Raw genomic sequence first — 21514 nt, forward strand, 5'->3', positions numbered from 1 at the left:
TCAATTTACATGTACCTTAAGTTCATTCTGAATGTTAGAGTATGAAATAGATATTGTAATTTGCTTTACTTTTCTGACTCTGTATATTTTGTTTGTTCAAAAACTGGAATCTTATGGCTTTATTCTCTTAGTAAGTACTTGGGATCTCAAACTTTATTTCCTTTAAACAAAAAGTTACTGGTTCCTAACCAGGTTGTACCAAAAACTTGGGGGTCTGGTCCAGGATCATAACAAACACTAATAAAATTGAGCCAGCCTAGCTTTGATTGGAATTCACAATAGGGAGCAATTGAGCCAGGAGTCATTTTCATTCTTGCACCCAATTTTAAGGTTTTAAATCAATTAGAATTCAAATTACTTATATGAAACTTATCCATTTTTGGTTACTAATAATATATACATAAAAGTTTATCTAGTTGACACTTGGACGGCTCATTCTACTTGTGTATAAATTGTCAGATGAAAGATCTCTTAATTAAGGACTGGAATCTGCTGTTGAATCTTTTATGTCAGCATTTTGACTTTGTTAAATATGTAACTTAACTCTGAAGGGAACATGATGGAGGGCTGAGCCCTTCCCCAATAATATAGCTAGTTTGGAATTAATGCAGAAATAAGCACTACTATTGGTTTTGCACCAGGAATGTTCATATCTTCATTTATTCTCCAGGGCAGTTCAATGATATTTATTTTCACAGGCATGAGATGCATCGACCTGAACATTAACTCTGTTTCTTTCTCCACAGATGCTGCCAGATCTGAGTATTTCCAGCATTTTTGTTTACGTTTTGCCTGTGTATTTGAGAGTTCTCCTTTTAAAACTTCATTTATTCAACTTTTTGTGTACCAAAAATAAATCTAATATGTATACTATATATGCCAAGTATACTTTAATACTATACCTGTATAAGTACATATTATATAGAGCTACAGTATTTAATGAGTTGCAGTAAATAGATTTCAAAAGTTGATAAATGAGTTGTATCCTTAAAACATGCCCTTGGGGTTCTGCCAGGAATTGGATGCCCAGAGACCACTACATGCTTGAGGCATTTTTAAAAATACATGCAGCTGTATTCCATATGAGTGGATGTATCACATTCAAAATTGCTGTAACTTGTTGCCAGTATGTTAGAGAAATCTGATTACCTGCAGAAACTTGTGTATAGAGTTTTAAAGCTATTACACAAATTCTGTATATTATATGCATATGTTTTATTTATAAAATCATTGATTATAAAATCTGTGCAGCATGTTACTACATCAAAACTTATTGCACATGCAACTAACTTATTGTGATATTTTAGAGAAGACTGCAAATGGTTTGCAGTTTTAATTTAATTGCTTTTAAAAGTGTTAGTGCTATCTCTGTTCATTTTAGGATGTTTGATGTAGGAGGACAGAGATCAGAACGGAAGAAGTGGATTCATTGCTTTGAAGGTGTAACTGCAATAATATTCTGTGTGGCATTAAGTGACTATGATCTTGTGCTTGCTGAAGATGAGGAAATGGTGCGTATATTTTGTGTTCTAGCTCTGTGTTTGTCGAACAGCAGAGAAATAGGCCAAGATTGTGTCCTTACACGGTTTCGTTAACTGCCTGCTGCAATTGTGTACAAACTAAAATTTAGCTATTGTAATTTCACTATTTGCTTTGGGAGGATTGCCATGTTTCAAGATGAATGAAATTGATCATAAATATAAAGATTTTTACTATTTAGAACCATATTCTGTCAAAAGAAAGTCCATCAAGTTATTCTTGATGGGCAGCACAACCAACTTGGAACAACTGCCAGCTAAATTCTGAACATAAAAATGAGCAACTTATATCAGCAGCAAATGGGACTATGTGTCGTTAAAAAATATATAATCCAAAGATCAACAGTGTAGTGGCGTAAGACTTTAAAAACCTTTTTTTTGGAGTTATAAGTAATATAACTGAGGAAGCTAGACTTCAAATGGAATGCATTTCATTCAGAGGTGTCGGCACAGTGGTATGCACTTGGGAGGGAGTTGCCTTCGGAGTCCTCAACATCGACTCTGGACCCCATAAAGTCTCATGGCATCAAGCCAAACCTAGGCAGGGAAACCACCTGATTACTATGTACCACATCCCCCACCTTAGCTGATGAATCAGTACTCCACCATGTTGAACACCACTTGGCAGAAGCACTGAGGGTTGCAAAGACTTCAATGTCCATCACAAAGAGTGGCTCAGTAGCAGCACTCTGACCGAGCTGGCTGATCCTAAAGGACATAGCTGGTAGACTGGGCCAGCGGCGGGTGGTAAGGGAACTAACAAGAGGGAAAAACGTACTTGACCTCATCCACACCAACCTGCCTGCCCATCACAGTATCGGTAGGGGTGACTACTGCACAGTCGTTATGGAGACGAAATCCCGCCTTCACATTGAGGATAACCTCCATTGTGTTGTGTGGCACTACCACTCCGCTAAGTAGGATAGATTTTGAACAGATTTAGCAACTCAAGGTTGGGCAACCAAGAGGTGCTGTGAGCCATCAGCAGCAGAATTGCACTCAACCACAATCTGTAACCTCATCCTGGCATATGCCCCATTCTACCATTACCACCAAGCCAGGGGATTGACCCTGGTTCAATGAAGAGTGCAAGAAGGCATGCCAGGTGCAGCACCAGGCATACCTAAAAAAAAAAGGTGTCAACCTGGTGAAGCTATAACGCAGGACTACCAGCATGCCAAACAGCATAAGCAGCAAGTGATAGACAGAGCTAAGCAATCCCACAACCAGTGGATCAGATCTAAGATCAGAAGCCCTGCCGCATCCAGTTGTGAGTGGTGGTGGACAATCAAATAATTCACTGGAGGGCGAGGCTCCACAAATATCCCCATCCTCAATGATGGGGGAGCCCAGCACATTAGAGCAAAGGATAAGGCTTAAGCACTTGCAACAATCTTCATCCAGAAGTGCCGAGTGGATGATCCATCTCTGCTTCCTTTGGAGATCCCCAGCATCACAAATGCTGTCCTTTAGCCAATTCGATTCACTCCACGTCATGTCAAGAAACGGCTGAAGTAAAGGCTATGGGCCCTGACAATATCCTGGCAATAGTACTGAAGACTTGTGCTCCAGAACTTGCCACGCACCCAACCAAGCTGCTCCACTACAGCTACAACACTGGCATCTAACCAGCAATGTGGGAAATTGCCCAGATACATCTTTACACAAAAAGCAGGACAAGCCCAACCTGGCCAATTACCACTCCATCAGCCTACTCTCAATCAGCAGTAAAGTAATGGGAGGGGTCATCAACAGCACTAACAAGCAGCACTTGCTTAGTAATAATCTGCTCACTGATGCTCAGTTTGGGTCCTGCCAGGGCCCACTTAGCTCCTGATCTCATTACAGCCTTGGTTCAAACATGGGAAAAAGAGCTGAACTCCAGAGGTGAGGTGAGAGTGACTGCCTTCGACATCAAGGTAGCATTTGACTGAGTGTGGCATTAGGGAGCTCTAGCAAAATTGGAATCAGTAGGAATCATCAGGAGGTAAACTCTCTGCTGGTTGGAGTCATATCAAGCGCAGAGGGAAGATGGCTGTGGTTGTTGGAGGTCAATCATCTCAGTTCCAGGACATCACTGCAGGAGTTCCTCAGGATAGTGTCCTAAACCCAACCATCTTCAACTGCTTCATCAATGGCCTTCCTTCCATCATAAGGTCAGAAATGGGGATGACCGCTGATGATGATTGCACAATGTTCAGCACCATCCGCGATTCCACAGATATTGAAGCAATCGATGACCAAATGCAACAAGACCTGGACAACATCCAGGCTTGGGCTGACAAGTGACAAGTAACATTTGCACCACACAAGTGCAAGGCAATGACCATCTCCAACAAGAGAGAATTTAACCATCTCCCCATGACATTCAGTGGCATTACTACCACTGAATCTCTCCCCCCCCCCCCCCCCACCACTATCAACATCCTGGGGATTACCATTGACCAGAAATTGAACTGGACTAGCCATATCAATTCTGCGGCTACAAGAGCAATTCAGAGGCTAGGAATCATACAACGAGTAACCCACCTCCTGACTCCCCAAAGCCTGTTCAAGGCACAAGTCAGGAGTGTGGTGGAATACTCCCCACTTGCTTGGATGAATACAGCTCCAACAACACTCAAGAAGCTTGACACTATCCAGGACAAAGCAGCCAGCTTGATTGGCACCCCATCCACAAACATTCACCCATTCCACCACCACCGACAAACAGTGGCAGCAATGTGTACCATCTACTAGATGCATTGCAGGAACTCACCAAGCCTCCTGAGACAGCAGCTTCTAATCCCACAACTACTGCCATCTAGGAGGACAAGGGCAGCAGATAGATGGGAACACCACCACCTGGAAGTTCCCCTCCAAGGCACTCACCATCCTGACTTGGAAATATATTGCCATTCTTTCACTGTTGCAGGTCAAAATCCAGGAACTCCCTCCCTATCAGCACTGCAGGTGTACCTACACCATATGGACTGCAGCAGTTCAAGAAGACACACCACCACCACCACAATGACAGTTTGGGGTGGGGTGGCCTAGTCAGTGACACATTCATCCCATGAATGAATTTTTTTTAAAAAGGCAGTGTAATATATTACAGGTGTAATAAGTGTTGACAGGTAAGAAGTAAGATGTGTGCGAGTTGGCAAATGGAGAAACAACCTAGCATTTGTAGACTATAGCTAGCTTAGGTTATTGTAATGTAAATAGGCCTAATATATATAGTAGATTGAAAACCAAAAATATCTGAATACCAAAACGCAATCGGCCATAAGGGTTTCAGATAAAGGATGCTCTACTTGTATTACAATCAGGATTTGGTAGGCCTACTACAATTTTCACAAAGGAGGACTGTAGATAGAGCCTAGACATAGCTTATAAGACTGATAAAGTTAATGGTCGGAACCACAAAATGTGAAAGCATTTTCCAAAATTTATACTAGTATTTCAGTCCTAATGTTTTTATTGAAAATGTTAACATGCCTTAAAATGCTCCAGAAAAGCAAAGGTTTTGCTCTGCAGAGAATTTTTAAAGGAAATACAATTCTGCACTGCAGAGCTCATGTCTTACTGCAAAGACTACATGTAGTTTAAATGATGGGGAGTTTATCAGAACATATACAGATTTGTTTGAATTTGTAAGTGTTAAATGTGTGGCTCAAAGATTGGTGTGGGAGGAATGGGTTTCAGTTCATGGGGCACTGGCATCAGTACTGGGGTAGAAGGGAGCTGTTCCGGTGGGATGGGCTTCACTTGAACCATGCTGGGACCAGTGTCCTGGCAAATTGAATAACTAGGGCTGTAGAGATGGCTTTAAACTAACTAGAGTGGGGGAAGCTTCTGGAGAGGGGATAAGTAAGCTTTCAAAGCAAAAGGATATGGCAATATTGCAGGGCAGCTACTTAGGTAATGATACCCAGAGTGTGACAGCAAGGGATAGTGTGTGCAAGCATAAAGAAAAAGCAGCAAATAGGGTCAAAGGGGGAAAAAAGGCACAATTAATTAAGATCAAAGCTGGGAACTAAATATTCAAGGGTATATGACTTTTTGAAAGGGTGGTGGGGTAGCTTTGTTAGTACGAGATGGAATAAGTACGATAGCAAGAAATGACCTTGAATCGGAAGATGTGGAATCCATATGGGTGGAGGTAAGAAATCACAAGGGGAAGAAGACAGTGGTGGGAGTAGTCTATAGGCCCCTTGTCCGGCAGCATAGCTATTGTTAAGGAATAAATCAGGAAAAAATGAAGGCATGTAATGATGGGTGACTTTAACCTCCATGTAGATTGGGAAAATCAAATTGGTAGAGGTGGCACAAGCAAAAATTCATGGTGTATTCAGGACAGTTTCCGAGAACAATGTGTTGTGAATCCAACCAGGGATCAGGCCATTTTGGATCTGGTAATGTGTAATGAGGCAGGTTTTAATAAATGAGCTCGGAATAAAAGATCCCCTTAGGAAGCAGTGATCATAACATGGTGGAATTTAGCATTCAGTTTGAGAGTGAGAAACTTAATCCGGAAACATCTGTGCTAAACTAAAATAAGGGTAATTACGAAGAAATGAAGGCAGCCTTGGCTGGAGTGGACTGGGAAAGGAGTTTAGTAGAAAAGATGGCTGATGAACAATGGCAGCGATTTAAGAAAATAGTTCATGACCCACAACAAAGATATATCCCAGTGAAGAAGTAGGATTGTAGGAAGGGGATAAACTAACCATGGTTAACCAAGGAAGTTAAGGATAGTATCAAAGTGAAAGAAAAAACATACAATGTGACAAAATTAGCGGTAAGCTAGAGGATTGGGAAAGTTTTAAAAACCGACAGAAGATGACCAAAAAAATATAGAGGGAGAACATAAATTTTGCGGGTAAAGTAGCAAGTAATATAAAAACGGACAGTAAGAGCTTCTTTAAATATATAAAAAGGAGAGAGGCCAAAGTCAATATGGGCCCCTTAGAGAATGAGGCTGGGGAAATAATAATGGAGAACCAGGAAATGGAAGAGGAGTTGAATAAATATTTTGCATCAGTCTTCATGGTGGAAGACACTAATAGCGTACCAAAAATACTAAATAATCATGGAGCCAAAGCGGGGAGGAAATAAATACAATAATTATCACTAGAGGAAAAGTACTAGGGAAACTAATAGGGCTAAAAGCCAATAGGTCACCTGGACCTGATGGGTTGCATCCTAGGATTTAAAGGAAATAGCTGCAGAGATAGTGGATGCACTGGTAGTAATCTTCCAAGAGTCCATAGATTCTGGAAAAGTCCCGGAGGATTGGAAAACTGGCAATGTAACCCTTATTCAAAAAGGGAGGGAGAAAAAACACAGGTAACTATAGACCAGTTAGCTTAACATCTGTCATTGGGAAAATGTTGGAGTCTATTATAAAGGATGTGATAGAGCATTAAATGCATAATCTAATCAAGCAGAGTCAGCATGGCTTCATGAAGGTGAAGTTGTGCCTGAAAATTCGTTAGAATTCTTTGAGGGGGTAACAAGCAGGATAGATAAAGGGGAACCAGTGGATGTAATATATTTGGATTTCCAAAAGACGTTTAAGGTACCACACATAAGGCTACTTAAGATAAGAGCCTATGGTGTAGGGGGTAGTATATTAGCGTGGATAGAAGATTGGCTAACTAATAGAAGACAGAGTTGCGATAAGGGGGGCATTTTCAGGATGGCAACCTGTAACTAGAGGAGTGACACAGGGATCAGTGCTGAGGCCACAATAATTTACAATATATATTAGTGACTTGGATGAGGGAAATGAATGTACTATCGCCAAGTTTGCGAATGACATAAAAACAGGGAAGGCAAGTGGTGAGGATGACAGTCTACAGAGGGATATAGACAGGTTAAGTGAATGGGCAAAAACATGGCAGATGGAATATAATGTGGGAAAGCGTGAGGTTATGCTCTTTGGCAGGAAGAATAGAGGAGCTGAATATTACTTAAATGGAGAAAGACACAAGAAAGCTGCAGCACAGAGGGATTTGGGAGTCCTCGTGCATGAATCCCAAAAAGCTAGCATACAAGTTCAGGTAATTGGGAAGGCAAATAGAATGTTGGCCTTTATTTCAAAGGGAATAGAGTATAAAAGTAGGGATGTCTTGCTAAAACTATACAAGGCACTAGTTAGACCACATCTAGAATACTGTGAACAGTTTTGGTCCCCTTAACTAAGTTAAGATATACTGGCATTGGAGGCAGTCCAGAGGAGGTTCACTAGGTTGATCCCAGGAATGGAGGGATTTTCTTATGAGGAGAGGTTGAGTCGGTTGGGCCTGATCTCATTGGAGTTTATAAAGATGAGAGGCGACCTTATTGAAACATTTAGGATTCTTAGGGGGGTTTGACAAGATAGATGCTGAGTGGTTGTTTCCCCTTGTGGGAGAATTTAGGACCAGAGGGCATAATCTCAGAGTAAGGGGGCACCCAGTTAAAACAGAGATGAGGAGGAATTTCTTCTGAGGGTAGTTAATCTGTGGAATTCTTTACCACAGAGGGCTGTGGAGGGTGGGTTGTTAAGTATATTCAAAGCTGAGATATAGATTTTTAATCAGTAAGGAAACCAAGGGTTATGGGGAAAAGGCAGGAAAGTGGAGTTGAGGGTTCAGACCAACCATGACCTCATTGAATGGCAGAGCAGACTTGATGGGCCAAATGGCCTACTTCTACTTATGGTCTTATTTCATGCTATGTGAAATGTGCAAAATTAAGCTGATGTGAATGTGTTTGGAACCTTGCTTAAATCATCAGATTACTTAGTCAGTGGTAAGAGCTGGACTTGCAGTAATCATCATGACCAAGCTTTGACTATAAATCCACATATTATTTAGAGGAGAAAGAAATGCTAGCCTTTTAGGAGAACACATTTGTCGTCTCTTTTTAGGCTTAGAGAGATAGATCTCTCCATCAGCCATGAATGGCATTTTGTTGGCTGAGTAATTGAAATTAACCACCAGACCAGTGTAAAGCATTAGTTTGCAGAGTAATGGCCTGTGCTAGTTGAGAATTCACATGCTTCTTTCATAACCTGAGAAATTTATAAGGGGGACCTACCTAATCTTCATGAGCCAGAAGTCTGCAATAAAAAAGCCTCCTGAAAGTTAAGTGTTCTGGTAATACCTAAACACAAGGTGGAGGAATACTTGTTGAAGCTTTTAGTGTGACTTTTTTATGTACTAACATCGCCTGGTAATTATTCAGTTTTTCTTCGCTTGTTGGATGTTTAATTAAGAAAAGGATTAAACTGATAATCTGTGTGGTTTGTTTTATAAGTACAAGCGATGGAATTTTGTTTCCACAGAACCGAATGCATGAGAGCATGAAACTTTTTGATAGCATCTGCAACAACAAGTGGTTTACAGACACATCCATTATTCTGTTCCTGAATAAAAAGGATCTGTTTGAAGAAAAGATTAAGAGAAGTCCTTTGACAATTTGTTACCCAGAATATACAGGCAAGTGCATTGTTACAGATCTTAGAAAGATGGCTTTCAGTCTGATATGAAATTGTTTTAATCAAAATTTAGATTTAGTGGTCTACTTTGTTACATTTCTTTTAGTATCAAATAGCAGGGGATATAATACAATTACATAAACTGTAACAAAGTATCCCACCCAAACTGCATGGAATGGTGGATGGCTAGAGATACGTTGCAAGCTTCATAACACCCTTGGCGCTAATATTATAAACATTAACATGCTAGACCTCCAAGAATTTTTGAATTCTGAAATGCATTGTACCCAGTAATACCATTGCTCATATATTCTGTAGAAATACTTACCACCTTGTCAAATCATTTTCAAACTAAGTTCCATTACTGGTATTTGCAAATATTACCATAGGTCTGAAATAATACAGGATTCTGTTTGCAGTATTGTTTTTTTTTCCCTTCTTCCCTTCTAATGCAAAATAAACCACTAAATTTGCTTTTGACCAGGATGCAACACGTACGAGGAAGCCGCAGCATATATTCAGTGTCACTTTGAAGATCTGAACAGGCGAAAAGAAACCAAGGAGATCTACACCCATTTCACATGTGCCACAGATACCAAGAATGTGCAGTTTGTGTTTGATGCTGTGACAGATGTCATCATCAAAAATAACTTGAAAGAATGTGGATTGTACTGAGACATGTTATTGAGAGTGCATCCAGGTGAGGGAATCTGAACTAACAGCACACAAAATGTTTGTAGTATTTTCTGAGGGGTGGGTGGGTGAGTAAAGGAGCTGAAAGTGACTGGACATTTAAACAAATTTTCGTGAACAAAGACTATGTAACATTGCTGCATCCTGCTGAATGTAAAACTTACATTTTTTTATAAACTGTATTTTACTTATAGCAATTTTTGAATACATCTGAAATTACTTTTCTTTTTAGGTGCTTCTTTTGTTAATAAAAAGGAGCCTGCAGGTGAACCATTTTATTTCCTGGTTATGCTGCCTGCCAAAGGGAACAGGTTAGAAGAGAAATGACTGCGTCATGAGGGAGGCTGCATGCAAGATATTGATTCAATTACTAAATATGTATTATGAACACCTTTAAGATTGCATTTTAGTCTGAAATGAGTAGGTACCTCATGTGCTTACACTGATTCAGCATTATGTTCAAGAAAACTTTGTTCATTCTTTTGTTTCTGGTTATTCTTCCTGTCTTCTGTATGTTAATATGCAATTGTGTTGATTGACCAAAATATGGTGAAATCCATGACCATTAGATTACTTTTTTAAGAAGGCATTTCGTCAAGTATTCTTGCTCTGCATTTGTTGCCAAACATAGCTAAATTTTGTAACACCATGAATTGTTGAAACTTTTGTCATAACTGATCATCACTCCTTTTACTAGCTCTAAATGACACCTGGACCAATATGAAATTCAAGGATTGTATTAAGTTGTGTTTCTTGTTAACATGCAAGACATTACATCCTGTGACATTAATGGTAGTTCTGATTAGCCCACCAAAAGGAAAACCTAACTCCACAGTACAAACTTCTGTAGGCCGACACCAATGTAAATTATTTCAAATATATTTGCCCAGTTAAAAAGCTGTATCAAGATCCACAAAATATAGTGACTTACGAACGTCCGATGGTTTAGTATTATTATGTAGTTGTGGTTAAAACTATGCACTGCCATTGGAATTTAAAGTGCCATCTATTGTTCAAGGTTTGCCAAATATACAAACATTGCATGGCTTAAAATCTAGCCAGTTAAAATCAAGCCAAACTTTTCTAATGAATTACCCATTATATTGTTGTATCATGCCTACTTTTATTTCAGAATTGGTGCCTGTTGACCTTTTCTTAAAATGCAGGGATTTTAATCTGGAACTCCATTAAACGTAGAAACAACCAGGACCTAAAAAGAGTTTGAATATCATGGTTATGATCTGTGAAGTAGTATGGTACTACTGTCACTTGGTTATTTTTATTATATAATACAGTACTGCCATATGGACCATGAGAGTAAAATAAAATCATGAAAAACCTTAACCAATTTTATATATATATATATTATATATTATAAAAAATACATATATATAATATATGTATGAAAAGTAAGTTCTGTAGGAGCTTCCTTTTTTCCCCAGTGAAAAGGCCATCCGTTCTAAGCATTCAACCAGCCTTTGCCATAGTTTGTAATAACTTGTACCATAGTTGGTTCACATGCCTTAGAATTGTTAAACATTGCTACATCTGGTGGTTACATTTCACTATGATTTATAACTAAACATCCTTGGGGACTATCTATTTAATAATCTTTCCCCCAACCCCCTCTTCCCCACTGCTCCAAATAAACAGTTGTCACACACAAGTTATGTTGAAATTTAATGTCTGCAAGTTGTTATATGGTTTTCTTTTAAGATGGCTCTGAAATTTCATCAAGCAGACATTTTTGGTGTCAGTCAGAAAAGCCAATCCATTTTCTGGTGTTCATTGAAATCTTTGAGTATTAATCTATGTTTAGTCAGAATTGGAATGTTTGTTACAGATTTTTTTTTACTTGAATTGCTCGTGTTATTGCTTGCTTTTATGCCTGGAAAACTCACCTCTAGCAAATACAATTTTTAAGAGAAAAATTAAAATTAATGTCAAACCACATTTGGCACAACAGGTTGTTGTGAATGACTGAGTCAGTGGTGATTTTGGTTTAGTATTTTTAAGTGACTCAATCAAAATAAAGTTGGAGACTTGCTATGTTGAGGCCAGGCTTTGGATCCCATAATGATTGTGTTTCCAAATGCTATAGCGCACATTGTTTATCACACATATATGTTCTATCCTGCTCGGTCCTCTAGGTTTTTCCATGTGCTGGCTGTTCTGAATGAACAATTTTTGTTCTTTCAGTTCCTATTACTCCTATATTTGGGGTAAAAAGTCAAGTTTATGACAATTCCATGAAGTACAGGTTGGAATTTCTTCTATGGTCTGCCACTGCTGGGATAGGCCTCATAGAAGGTTAGAAGAATTTTCTTTCCATACAAATTATTATATCAAATGTGATGCCACAAGTTATTGCTTATAAGGGAGTTGGTACATATTTGGAGTCATTTTTTAAGGGTATAAGTCAGATGGACGATGGGATTAAAAGAGACCAGTGTAGATATGTGTGCCAAACAGTGGCTTCTTGTGCCCAATTTCAATGATTCATGCATCTCAGCAGCAGTACCTTTGGTGGGAAATAATATGCAGCTCATAGAGCATTTTGGGTGGGGTGGCGCTTTTCAAAAGAATCAGTGGCCAATTTGGTGAGCTGCATGTTGCCCAAGATATGTTAAACAAGAACTTGGTGACCTTCATTATTTCACTGTAGTAAAACTCAATCTTTGGTTTTCTGTAACTGCAGACTTATGTCAAAATCTGAGACACCTGTGGGGAAAAATGACACTGTATATCGATATTCATATGTTTAAATGTAGAATATCACAATTCAGTGGGAAAAGTAACTGATGCATACTCTAAGATAGTTTCAATTCTATAGGTATGCTGTGCATTTTAAGAATAAAGGCAGTTGCCAACTCTACTTTTATGATTATAGGCTGTGGCTTATGAAGTGTTTTACATCTCACAGCAGCTGGTGTGGTTTGGTTTTCTTCAACCTTTAATGTGTGCAATTTTTCCTCAAATTCCAAACAGTTTACAGCCTGCTGCTCAGTTGCTGATTTCATGCAGCCAGAAAGTTCATCTAATTTCCAGCAGGGAATATCTAGTAGAAATCTCATGTAGGGTGATGTGTGAGACCTCAGGTTTCACCTGAACATTGAACATGTGGGAATTAGTGATGAGCTGTCAGAAGGAATAAATTAAAGCACTGATATGGAGGTGGGAGTCTGAAGAGAGTGTTTCAGCATTAAAGGAGAACATAATCTGTCCGCATCAGGGAATGTGTGCATGTTTGGAAGTGACTTCGGGCTCATTGTTGAGAGTCAGTTTGCTGCTCCATGGCTGCATCTATTGGACCTGGGTGGTTTTTTTTATGATGAGTAATGGTAAAACATTCTGGAGGCTATAAAAAAATAGGGACTTGCACATAGGGCCAGTCACACTTGCATTGCATATGAACATCTAATATCCCAAGAGGAGATTGTGAGATTTACCTGAAAACTTGCTGATATCTGGAGGCTTGTATGTGAATAAAATGCTTCTGATGCAGTTGAGCCAAGTTTTCTGTCATGGTGCACATAGAGAACTGCCACTAAATGAGTTGAGTCTTAAGTCCATGGCCTTTCGCCAGAAGAATGTATTTGTCTAGTACTTATATATAGCCTTACATTTTTCATGCATTGAAGAACATTAAAACATTTGTTTATAGAAGTGGCATTCAGTAAAATTCTAGTATGTTAATGCACTTAAGAACATGAGTTTATTTTGGATTAAGTTGCTACATAGCAAGTTCCTAATCTCCAATCAGCAGTTAGGAAGAGTAACAAGCAAATCAAATGGAAAGGAAGATAGTTATTACAAGACAAGCATAGGCAGTTTATGCATAACCTTTCACAGAGGCTATTGGCAGAGATTTCGATAGGATTAGCTGCCTGCTTCGGGGATTTAGAGGGAAGAGCTTTGTTTAGCTTGGTTTGCACATGATCACTCATCTGTTCACATTTGAGTCAATTTGATGTTCTTGATAATACCGCAGTATGTTTCAACATTGACTCTTGCTAAGTTGTAGTTATTTGGATAACTTAAATTTTGACAATGAACTGTGATATTTTCTAATAGCTCTTCTAATCATCCAATGTATTGATTGTCTTTTTTTTAAAAAAACTATAAATACCTAGTATGTATTTTGTAAATTTGTGCCAAACTGCTATCCTGTCATTTTCATTTCATTTAGTAAACTAGTTGTTTTGACATATAGTGCTTTATGGGTTAGACTGAGTCTTGTTTGTGCAGACTATCTTTGTTACTGCAATGGCAGTTCTAAATGGGAAAATATAAATAACATGGAGCTTGGGATTGTCACTGGACTCAGTTCTTGCTTTGACTCTCAGTACTGCACTGAATATTTGCTAATTTTTTGTAAAAGTGACAAAGTCTCTTTGTAATGAACTGGGAACAGAAATCACCAACATTACAACTTTGAATATGTCGTCGTACAGTCATAACCCATAATCCTCAGGTAAAGTATGCAGTTGTAAATTTCACATTACCTGGCGGCCAGGTTTTCCAAACAAGAGCCTTACCTTTTAAATTATTTCCTTTTATGGTGCTGCTGCAATGTTAATGTTGGGTTACCATATGAACCATATTTGGAGCCTTCTGATTTGGGCTCCCAATACTTCATGCTCATGAGGAGAAAAGACAAATCCCACATGCAAACCAAGGCTTTTATAATCCAAAGCTTGAGCTACAAAAAATCTTGTGGTGAATCTGTGCAATTATTATCTGTAACCCAGGTGGAAGTTTGGAGAGGAATACCTCTGTGATTGTTAGAAACAACTTTGGTTGTTTTAAGAAAATCTGTTTCATCATCTGAAATTTAGAACCTTGGCTGTTGCTGCCCCTGTTTTTCTGTACATGCTGATCCCTTTATACATGTACAATTCAGTTAGAACTTTGGACAAAATACCTGTGACCTGACTAATTAGGAAACAGACTGGTCTGATCCCAAAGATTACTCATCGCTCAACCTTAATTTTCTAAGAAAAGACCAGATCTATTTTAATTCTAGGTACTGCAAAGTTAGAAAATTTATGCAAAATTGCTTTTATAACAGTTACCAAAACTGAAATAAAACTGCTATATGATGTGCTTTTGATATAACCTGCCATTTGGAGAAAATACAGAGCACACTCATGCTGCTGTCTGTAAAGGGAAGTGATGTTTATTTGCTATGTTAGACCACTAACTATAGCTTGAACATATGGATCCAAAATTACCCCAATATTATCTCTAAATGTATCCCCAAACTCAATCCAGTATCACCTGAGGCTATAAATGCTTGCTCATTTGCTCATGTTTATAGATGACCTTGTGGTTAAAATAATTCACTTAATCAAAGTTATTGACAAGCTCTTGCAAGCTTAGAATAAATACTAAACTTTTATAATGGTGTCAATATTGGGGGAAGGTTCTATAATACTTTTCATGATTGTTTAAATAGCTATTCATGCCAGGCACTTGCCTATTGTCTGACTATTCTAAGTACTGCAGTGCTGCCAGTGAATATGAAACCATATGACAAAGGTCAGTGCTTTAAAAAGAGCAGAAAGAACTTGTTAGACAATGCAAGACAACCAAGAAACTATCCTCTAACATTTTGAAAACAAAAATATTTGATTTTATGTAATAGTATGTATTAGATACATTTGATGATCAATTTGATAACTTCAGTGTTAACTAATTGCTTAATCCCCACCTTGGGCAATACATCTTAAACCTGTGCAGTGCTATTTTTGTACTTTAAGTGGCTGTCTTTTTTTAAAAAGCTGAAGGGATCAATAGGGATCAAAGTGACTAATCTGTTAGCCCACCAAAGAATAATTTTGCTTGTATATCCATTGGGAAATAGTAAGCTTTGATGCTTTACATCATTTCATATACCTGTTTGGTTCACATGCTGTTAAACTCTTATTGCAGCAAAACAGGAAATAAAGGTGGTTGAAATTCAAATTAAAGATGCAATTGGAATTTTAATCCCTAAAATTCTTAATGCATTTTTAATATCCACTGTAATATGTCTCTATTTACAAATTTTGTTCTTCAACTTTTTAAAAGAAATTGCTAATAAACAAACCTTAATGCAAATAAAGTTGTTTTGCCTGTATATGATCTTCAAACGTTGGGTTCTGACCAGCATGGTGGTAGCACGCAGTTCAGCTGAACACACATTCGTGGCAACATTTGGTAACGTTATCAATTTTAAGATATAAAGATGTGTACATGGAAAATAGGGTGATAAGGAATAATGTTTTTAGAAGTATGGATAGTTTCCAACAATTGTGAACCCTATCTATAGGAGTGAAACCAGTGATTTCCCTGTTCAAATAAGTTCAAATCCATGAAAAGTAAAAGCTGATTAAAATATAAATATACTAAAGTTATCTAATACATACTATTACATAAAATCAAATATTTTTGTTTTCAAAATGTTAGAGGGTAGTTTCTTGGTTGTCTTGCATTGTCTAACAAAACTTTAACTGCTTTATTTAAAAAATACACAATGGGCTGACTTGTTTTTTGTGGTAAAAGCAATACCAGATTTCCACAAAATCCTGGAACCATTGAAAGATTAGTCACTGATTTAGACACATTTCTCCTCTCTCTTTGGTGCTGTTTTTATTAATGAAGTATTTGAGACCTGAAAAGCAATACAGTATACATGACAAATTATACCATGTCTTATTTTGCTGCTTATCTTGCTTGTGTTCAAGATTGGCTGGGGGAAGTGGGTCATGCAGATTCGACCAAGGTAATGGTGTACACCTCAGGAGAAAACTGGAAAGACTATGGCCAGATGGTCCTGATGGAGGAAGAAAGTACATTAAAGTTTAAAGACAAAATGAACAGCCATTGTAACAGCAAAATAGAAATATTCAGGGCATGTGGCATCTGTAAAAAGTCAAGTTATGATATTTTTGTTGTATAACACTTCAAAACTGAAGACTAAACAGGAATTATAGTGAAGTGGAAAACATTCTTGGGGAATGTCACCATTGTTTACAAGCCTAATTGAACCAGCCATTTGAACACTGGCTTATAAGAACAGGACCAAAATTGGATACTCATAACTGGCTCAAATTCATACCCAGATGGGCCTAACCACAATAACATTAAAGCTAGATATCTTCAGCTCAAAGCAATTGATCTCTACTCTAGTTAAGTGCCAGGCAATGACCATCTCCAGCAAAAGAGAATCTAACCATCGCCCCATGATATTCAATGGCATCACCATCACTGAATCTCCCACTGTCAACATTTTGGGGGTTACCATTGACCAGAAACTGAACTGGACTAGCCATATGAATGCTGTGGCTGGGAAACGTGTGGTGAGTAACTCTCCTGACTCCAAAGCCTGTCCACCATCTACAAGGCACAAATCAGGAATGTGATGGCATACTCTCCACTTGCCTGTATGAGTGCAGCTCCAAAAACACAAGAAATTTGACACTATCCAGGACAAAGCAACCCATATGATTGGCACCCTTTCCACAAACATTCTATCCCTCCGCCAATGACGAACAGTAGCAGCAGTGTACCACCACCAAGATACCTTAGGCAGCACTTTCCAAACCCGCGACCACTACATCTAGAAGGACAAGGGCAGCAGATACAGGGGAATACCACCACTTGGAAGTTCCCCTCCAAGTCACTCACTATCCTGACTTAGAAATATATCGCTGTTCCTTTTCTGTTGCTGGATCAAAATTCTGGAACTCTGTTCCTAACAGCACTGTATGTGTACTTGCACCACAGGAACTGCAACAGTTCAAGGCCGTAGCTCACCGCCACCTTCTCAAGGGCAATTAGGAATGGGCAATAAATGCTGACCTAGCCAGAGACACCCACATCCTGTAAATGCATTTTTAAAAAACTACCTAAAACATGCACTTCATAGACAGCATCTCCCAACTCTGATATCTACCATCAAGATTACAAGAATATCATCACCCTACAAGGTGCCAACATTCTAACTTTGATAAATGCTGCCATTTCTCCATTAGTGCTGGATGAAGCTCCTGGAATTTCCCACCTTACACCATCATAGGAAAGAACTGCAGCAGCTCAAGATGGTGAAGGGCTGAGCAATACGATAATGGGATCAAACACATACCAAGGAGGGAGAAATCTTATATTTTGAAGTAGGTTATGTTCCTGAAACATCATACCTTATAGATGCTGACTGACCTGTGTATTTACTGTCTTCTGTTTTACTATCTCAATACTAGGATGACTCCCAAACAACAAATGTAGACTTGAATTAGGATAACACAGAAAACCTTCGCATACCACATCTAATGATTTAAAGTGGTATCTGAAATATTCAAGCTGCAAGTAGATGGAGGGTAATTATAAACAGGAACACAACTCCTCCCTTTACTGCTGCACCTACCCTGTGACCATTTGATGTTTTTACAATAACAGCTAAAGTATATGATGATAAATCAAGCGCAAAATTGTCTAAACCTGCTGCTCTATTCCAGTAGTTCATAAATTTTAAACTTAGATTTTATGCCACAAAATGTCGAAGAACCAAATAATTTTCTATACTAATATGGAAGACTACTAGAAGCCATGCCATTTATTTCTGGGAGTGATTGCTATAAAGATTACAACTATGGTGAATAAACTCCACTTATTTGGATTGAGGTGTATATTATGAATAGTACATCTGTATTTCACATGCATTAAATCAAGGCCCCATCTGCTGTCTGAATGGGTGTAAGAGATCCCATAGTGCTCTTTGAAGCAGAGCAAGGGAGTTTCCCCTGATGTCCTGGACAATATTTATCCCACAATCAATGTCACTAAAACAAACTATCTGGTCATTATCCCGTTGCTTCTTTTGGGGCTTTGCTGTGGGGAGATGTTTTGGGACATCCTGGATTCGTGAAAGGTTCCAAAATAAATGTAAGTTCTTATTCATACAGTCGGGTTGATTTCAATTCTCTTGCATTTCATCAGCTGTTTTGTTTGGAGAAATATTACTTATTTATGCACAACTAAATTGTTATCTTACAGTATTGGATTTTTCCCTTGGCAACTAGATGTTTAGCAATATATTTTGCTACTAGGTGGTGCCTTTCTGGATTGTTAAATTGTTTTAATTATATTTGTGTTAAACGATACCTGTGTTTCTGTGACCATCTGCAGGCTTCTGGGAACTTGCATTCAGATTGGGACCCCCCTACTGAAGATCTGTCGAAGTGGCTATATACAATCATAGGTTTACACGTGGTTAATAGTGCATTATAGTTACTTTGAGTGCTTCAGCTGGGAGACAAAGACGACATTCAAGCACTGGAGTCAATGCAGATGGAATGTGAGGAAGAACTTTTTTATGCTGCGAGTGGTAATGACCTGGAAGTAGCTACTCACAAGGGTGGTGGAATTGGAGACTGTAAACAACTTCAGAAGGAAATTGAATGGGCACTTGAGAGAAAGAAACTTACAGGGATAGAGTGGGAAAACGGACATGATTGGACTGGCCAACAGACGGCCAACATGGTCTTGACGGGCTGAATGATGACCTTCTGTGCTGTAATAACTGATTCTACTGAGATGAAAATTTATAATAAAGGTGATTGAAAATAATCACTTTTACAAAACTTCCTTACGTACCTGATACAGTCTGAAGCCCAAATGTTCAGAAAAGGCCACAGTCTTTAAGATTTTCTTTAATGATGATGTCTTTCACAGCATCGAACACAAATTTGACGTTTTGTGTGTCAGTAGCGCACGTCATGTGTGCATAGATTTCCTTAATATCTTTTCGAATGTTGAGGTCTAGGAATTGGTCCTTGATGTAATTGCCAGCATCATCATATGTGTTGGGGCCTTACAATAGAGCACAAAGATTTTACTCCATGTTGCACTGAAGAACGTTGGTTTATGGTCATCCAATGGAACATTTGACATCACACGATCCAAGCAATGCTCTGTTTGTATTTTTTTAAAAAGCTCTGAATGTTGAAATATTTGTTAGTTATTGCAGGTGTAAGCCCAGTTTGAACGAAAGTTTCTAGTCAGTTATGAATATTTCAAGGGCCAGAATTTTTCGCTCGTCTGGCGGACTTGGCGAGGGTGGGCAGGGGCTGTTGAGAACCTGACCACCGCCCGCGATTGGCTCCACACCGTGATTTTATGCGGGCGGGCCAATTAAGGCCTGCCCAGCGTAAGATACGGAAGGGGCAGGCGGGGTCAGGAGCTCAGTGTCCGCTGGGTCCAATGGCAACCCAGCGGCTGATTAAAAAGCGGCCCGGGCAGCCCCTGGTAGGTTGCCATGGAGGAAGCGAAGTGGTCATGATGGATCTGGTTGCTGGTGGACACAGCAGGTCGGTGGCGCAGTCAGCCCTGCATTTCTCTGACAAGTGCCTTGCTGCCCTCCTGGATGGGAGGAGGAGGAGGAGGCCCCCCCCACCTCACCAAAAGGGCCTAGGAGGAGGTGACATCCAGGGCCAGCAACCTTAATGTGGTGAGTTGCACATGGATCCAGTGCCGGAAGCACTTCAACAATCTCCTGTTATCAGGAAGGGTGAACGCCGTGTTGGCGTGGATCACTTTACACATCAGTTAAGAGCTGTCCATCCCCCCCCCACCAACCCTGCCCCACTCCTTGGACCTCACAGGTCTTACAATGTGAGTGGCAAATGTTCAAAGAGGAAGCATCTGGCCAAGTGGGTGAGCCCTGGCTGCTTGGACTGAGTGTCTTGCGGCTCCAGGGACACGAATCGGCTGAGCCCTGCGAGGTGTTCCTCAGGTGGGGTTGGCCAGGCTGCATTGGCGCTGCAGGTAGAGAGTGGACTAATCAATGCTCCTCTCTCCTTTCAGGAGAAAACATCCCATAACAATGCAGAGAGGTTGCAGACTGATGGGGAACTGCCCCACCTACTCATCTTGACCTGATATGAGCAGGAGGCCCTGGAGCTGGACGAACGCCATGCGCCCAGGTCAACCGGCCATGGTGAGGTTGGGGTGTCACAGGGAGGTAAGAGTGCAGGGCACTGAGGTCAGAATGTCTGTAATTGCAACCATTCCACTGTTGTCTCTATATTGATGTGAACCTCGAACCTGTAATCCCCGTTGATAATGGAAAGATGAGGACACCCTGACCCGGGTGCCAGGCATGCACAGTAACAGTGTAATGACTTCAACTAATGACATGTCCATTTTCTTCTTTTCAGGTTCACCAGCAGCCCATCGGGGTGAGGAGCCTGAAGGTCCACCACTGACCCCAGAGGACAGCACCCATCACAACGCACCTGCGATACACCCTCTCTGCCAAGCATGCACCAGCGCAGATGCCAGCACCTCGGTGGGCATTAGATCAGAGGTTAGTGTCTCAGAGCACATTGGTGAGGGCACTTCACACATGCTTGAGGTGCAGGTGGAGGCAGAGAGTGCCCAGGGTGCCAGCAGTTGGAGGAGCGCTGGGGACCAGGACAATGCTCAGTCAGTGGCTGATGATGAGCCTTTGGAGTCGTCCATGAGGGAGCAGATGCTGGACATCTAGCAGGGTGTGTGGGAGGATCTGGCAGAGATACATTAGGGAGTGCGTGCCATGGTCTCTGTTGTGGAGGAGTCCGTGTGGAGCATGAGTAATGCAATGACCCTCATGGCTAAGCGCAATGCCTCCTTCATTGAGAGAGTAGTGACTCTCATGGAGAGGCTCCTCCAGGAGCTGAATCGGGGGTTCCTGGGGACGCACTCAGACCTACAAGCCCTCACACCGGCAATGACTTCAGGTGGTCACTGTCAGCGTGGGAGATGGATTGGGGCACCCAGTATCCCAGCTAGGCGC

At 40.0% G+C, this 21514-nt stretch overlaps 2 protein-coding genes across 2 annotated transcripts in view; one reads left to right on the forward strand and one right to left on the reverse strand.

The window, feature by feature from the left end:
* The window catches only part of LOC144683391 (guanine nucleotide-binding protein G(i) subunit alpha-3), a 53460-nt gene extending 42850 nt beyond the window's left edge, over positions 1-10610 (forward strand). The window contains exons 6-9 of the mRNA XM_078546351.1: positions 1382-1511; positions 8854-9007; positions 9491-9706; positions 9932-10610. Of these exons, the coding sequence (XP_078402477.1) occupies positions 1382-1511; positions 8854-9007; positions 9491-9681 (475 nt within the window). The 3' untranslated portion in view covers positions 9682-9706; positions 9932-10610. The remainder of the gene's footprint in view (positions 1-1381; positions 1512-8853; positions 9008-9490; positions 9707-9931) is intronic.
* A 3468-nt stretch (positions 10611-14078) lies between these two features.
* The window catches only part of LOC144683390 (guanine nucleotide-binding protein G(t) subunit alpha-2), a 46231-nt gene continuing 38795 nt past the window's right edge, over positions 14079-21514 (reverse strand). Inside the window, exons 8-9 of the mRNA XM_078546349.1 lie at positions 19336-19551; positions 14079-16516 (exon numbers count right to left, since the gene is read on the reverse strand). Coding sequence (XP_078402475.1) covers positions 19361-19551 — 191 coding nt within the window. The 3' untranslated portion in view covers positions 14079-16516; positions 19336-19360. The remainder of the gene's footprint in view (positions 16517-19335; positions 19552-21514) is intronic.

Source organism: Cetorhinus maximus, chromosome 8 (assembly GCF_964194155.1).
Source record: "Cetorhinus maximus chromosome 8, sCetMax3.hap1.1, whole genome shotgun sequence".
Lineage (NCBI taxonomy): Eukaryota > Metazoa > Chordata > Chondrichthyes > Lamniformes > Cetorhinidae > Cetorhinus > Cetorhinus maximus.